Here is a 4,251-nt window from a genome sequence, read left to right as displayed (position 1 = left end):
CAAGCCCAGGAGACAGAGGGAACAGAGAGAGGAAGAAACCATCTACTCTGGTGTGTCATAGAGGCAGCATGTGACATGTGAGAGTCATCCAATAGGCATCATTCTAAATTAAATTCCACTCTTGCTCTGAACCTCACATTGATCTTGACTGTTCCAGTGTGACCTGGCGATAATATACATTTCTATCTTGTTGTAGGATGCCATTGCAGGAGCCAAGATTTGCCTAATTTAAATGTAAAATCACTCTGATGCAGAGCATAATTGTTCAGAAAGTGTGAAAGCTGATACTAGGATGTTTTCAGAAGTCTCAAATCCTCAGAAATAGTGGTTGAGGTTGACTGACTGGATACATTTGTTTTTGTAGAAGTGTACAAGTGTGTCTTACTTTTAACGATAATGGTTGTAAAATGGACCTCTGTAACCTGCCTTAATGCTTATATGATATTTCAATAAAACACCTTTTTGCACCAGGTATCAAGTATTGCATTTTTTTTAAGTTGCCAAACTCACTAGAGTTCACTTCCTCCTGAAACCTTGAACTGCCTTCTACAGTCATGAAGTGAGAAATACAATGTAACCCCCCTGTGTATGTCTAAGAGAACATATGTACCAGTTCAGCCACCGACCCAAATGATGAAAAAATACAAACCAGTAACTCTGACTGTACATCATTTGAAGGGCTGCTCTAACTATGGTATGCCATAGGACACATGTTACATTGTAGTTTTAATCAGATGTTTTATTCCTGTTCAGACAGCCAATAATATCACTCAGTTCAGTGTTTCCTCCTACTTCATAATGATTACCCGATGAGTGTCATCATATAAAAGGTGCCCTGTTGTCAGACCCACACACTGTATAGTGCAGAAAGGAAATGATGATTATATATTGGACAATATTTTTGTTTTACGCCAATTTGGGTAAGTAAGAAATATTCCTATGATTCCTTTTATTTTTCATGTCATAGTCTTTTTGACTATGTAGTCTGAATAATGACAATAATGTATAATTCTGTACTATACCTTTGTCTTTGATTTATTTAGTTTGTTTGCTTCACAGGTTGTGCACTTAACAAGGATGTAATCCAAACAGACCCTTTGATAGTTATACAACTGGGACAAAATGTATCTCTCACTTGCTTTTGTCAATCTAATTTGATAGTCAGAGTCTCTTGGTTCAAGCAAACTGTTGGACAGAAGCCTCTTCTCATGGCATCATCATTTTATCACACTCAAAACTGTTTTTATTCCATCAACTTTAACAAAGACTTTACTGAGACTAAACGTTTGAGTGTGAAGAGAGGATTTGACAGCTTCAACCTGACCATCTCTAAGACAGAGTCAAGAGACTCAGCTACATACTACTGTGTTGCTTTGGTAGTAAGCAAAGTCACATTTGGAGAAGGAACTGTTTTAATGGTCGAAGGTAATATAAGTTGCTTTTAAACAAGTTGGTACTGAAGTGTGTTCATATAATGCTAAATTAATTCATATCTCAGGAAAATAGAACGTACACACAATGATCTTACTCACTCTCCTCAGATTCGGAGTCCAACAGCATGTCTGTGCTCCAGCAGCCTGTGTCTGAGTCAGTCCAGCCAGGGGACTCTGTGACTCTGAACTGTACAATACACACTGAGACCTTTGCAGGAGAACACAGTGTCTATTGGTTCAGACATGGCTCAGGAAAATCCCATCCAGGAATTATTTACAACAATGGAGACAGGAGAGATCAGTGTGAGAAGAGCCCTGAGGCTGGATCTCCTACACAGAGCTGTGTCTACAACCTCCCCAAGAGGAACCTCAGCCTCTCTGATGTTGGGACTTACTACTGTGCTGTGGCCTCATGTGGGGAGATACTGTTCGGGAACAGGACCAAGCTGGACATCGAAGGTAAGCTGTGCATAACCAAACTATCACACATTTTCTCTCAAATGGTAGAAAATATCAATATGTATTTCTATTACTTTCAATTCATATTAGATTTCAAATATAACTTGCTTAGCTCATTTTTATACCAAAATCACTGAGGAATATTTTATTTATTTACCTTTATTTAACCAGGTAGGCAAGTTGAGAACAAGTTCTCATTTACAATTGCGACCTGGCCAAGATAAAGCAAAGCAGTTCGACAGATACAACGACACAGAGTTACACATGGAGTAAAACAAACATACAGTCAATAATACAGTATAAACAAGTCTATATACAATGTGAGAAAATGAAGTGAGAAGGGAGGTAAAGGCAAAAAAGGCCGTGGTGGCAAAGTAAATACAATATAGCAAGTAAAACACTGGAATGGTAGTTTTGCAATGGAAGAATGTGCAAAGTAGAAATAAAAATAATGGGGTGCAAAGGAGCAAAATAAATAAATAAATAAAAATTAAATACAGTTGGGAAAGAGGTAGTTGCAGTAATCTGTGAGCTGCTCTGACAGTTGGTGCTTAAAGCTAGTGAGGGAGATAAGTGTTTCCAGTTTCAGAGATGAGAATAAAGTTTCAGAGAATAAAGAATAATCTAAAATAATCACGCCTTGTTTTTTTAAGTTTCAGACCTGTTGGGCGATCAGAGTATTCTTCTTTTCCTCATCATTATATCTTGCCTGACAACTACTGTGATTCTGAGTGTGATTGTCAACATTATCCTCTGTGTGAGAATGAAGAGGTCACAATGTGAACACTGTGCAGGTACAGTAAATGTTTTCATTCTAATAGTAACATTAATAATAGTTATAGATCATTGGGGTGAAGGCTCGACTTCCTTTTATCACATCCCTCTCTGGCCTACTTCATTCTGAAGCAGAAAATATGACATTCACAGCAGTATGTGTTTTTATTAGTAAACAAGAAACGTTTTCCTATATATTGAATATTTTAACATTTGTCTTTTAGCAGGAACCCCTTTTCAACAAAGCCACTATGGGAATTCTCATGCCAACACCTCAGACCAACAGGTTAGCAGGATCAAATGTACTGTATCAAGAGTGAGTCTGGAGAAGTTTGTTAAAGCAAAAGAGTACAGCATTAGATTTGACCCAGAGTCTGAACTGAGTGAGTCTGTTTCATCCCCACAGCTCCACGGTGACGATGATGGCCTAAACTATGCTGGTCTAAAGTTCACTGACAAGAAGCCCAGGAGACAGAGGAGAGAACAGAGAGAGGAAGAAACCATCTATTCTGGTGTGAGTTATCAAGTCAGGATGTGACAGTCCTCCAATCAGCATAATTTTAAGTTGAGCCCTACTGACCTCCTTTTTGAGCTTGACTGTGTATGTGTGACTTGGCTGTTTTATACTTTCCTCATTTGTTATACAATGTAATAGTCAGGCCAAGCAGAAGAGACTGTCACTGTATTGGCATACTCTCCTAATATCAATGTAGAATCATTCAGATGCAGACCATAATTGTTCAGCAAGTGTGAAAGCTGACACTAGGATGGTTTCATAAGTATAAAATCATCAGCAATAGTGGCTGAGGTTGACTGACTGGATATATCTGCTTTTGAAAAAAATACTGTATGTTTAATGATTTTGCAAATGTCTGAACTCTTCCTTTTGATGGTAATGGTTGTAACATGGAACTCTGTAAACTGTCTTTATGCTTGTGTGATATTTAAATAAACATGTTTTTATTTAATGCGTTTAATGATTTGCCAAATTCGAAGACATCCAATGTTAGTGTTGATTTTCTATAGGCACTGTATGTGCTACTAGTCTCAGAAACCAACTCAAATTATGAAAAAATACAAAGCAGTAACTCTGACTTTACACCATTTGAAGATAGATATCACAACTTTTTGAAAGCGTAAGCATTTTGAAGAGAAACTCATCACTGATTCATCAATGAATACAGACTGTATCAAATCAAATCAAATTGATTTATAGACCTTCTTACATCAGCTGATATCTCAAAGTGCTGTACAGAAACCCAGCCTAAAACCCCAAACAGCAAGCAATGCAGGTGTAGAAGCACGGTGGCTAGGAAAAACTCCCTAGAAAGGCCAGAACCTAGGAAGAAACCTAGAGAGGAACCAGGCTATGAGGGGTGACCAGTCCTCTTCTGGCGATACCGGGTGGAGATTATAACAGAACATGGCCAAGATGTTCAAATGTTCAATGATGACCAGAAGGGTCAAATAATAATAATCACAGTGGTTGTCGAGGGTGCAACAGGTCAGCACCTCAGGAGTAAATGTCAGTTAGATTTTCATAGCAGATCATTAAGAGTATCTCTACTACTCCTGCTGTCCCTAG

General features: G+C 38.1%; 1 protein-coding gene across 1 annotated transcript; it reads left to right on the top strand.

The window, feature by feature from the left end:
• Positions 1–853: 853 nt before the first annotated feature.
• Positions 854–3,634, top strand: LOC109906837 (uncharacterized). The gene is made up of 6 exons (XM_020504683.2): positions 854–920; positions 1,060–1,425; positions 1,542–1,892; positions 2,546–2,686; positions 2,891–2,952; positions 3,073–3,634. Exons 1-6 carry the CDS (start codon positions 875–877, stop codon positions 3,202–3,204), a joined length of 1,098 nt encoding a protein of 365 aa, XP_020360272.1. The 5' UTR covers positions 854–874; the 3' UTR covers positions 3,205–3,634.
• The last annotated feature ends 617 nt before the right edge of the window (positions 3,635–4,251 follow it).

The sequence above is a fragment of the Oncorhynchus kisutch genome, linkage group LG16 (assembly GCF_002021735.2).
Source record: "Oncorhynchus kisutch isolate 150728-3 linkage group LG16, Okis_V2, whole genome shotgun sequence".
Lineage (NCBI taxonomy): Eukaryota > Metazoa > Chordata > Actinopteri > Salmoniformes > Salmonidae > Oncorhynchus > Oncorhynchus kisutch.
This window is presented reverse-complemented; position numbering and strand designations above follow the sequence as displayed.

Bases quoted from the DNA above. Each gene is read 5' to 3' on its own strand.
- LOC109906837 (XM_020504683.2), top strand. From the start codon at position 875: ATGATGATTATATATTGGACAATATTTTTGTTTTACGCCAATTTGG. The intron at 1,426-1,541 runs GTAATATAAGTT...CACTCTCCTCAG, and splicing joins AACTGTTTTAATGGTCGAAG to ATTCGGAGTCCAACAGCATG. The intron at 2,687-2,890 runs GTACAGTAAATG...TTTGTCTTTTAG, and splicing joins ACAATGTGAACACTGTGCAG to CAGGAACCCCTTTTCAACAA.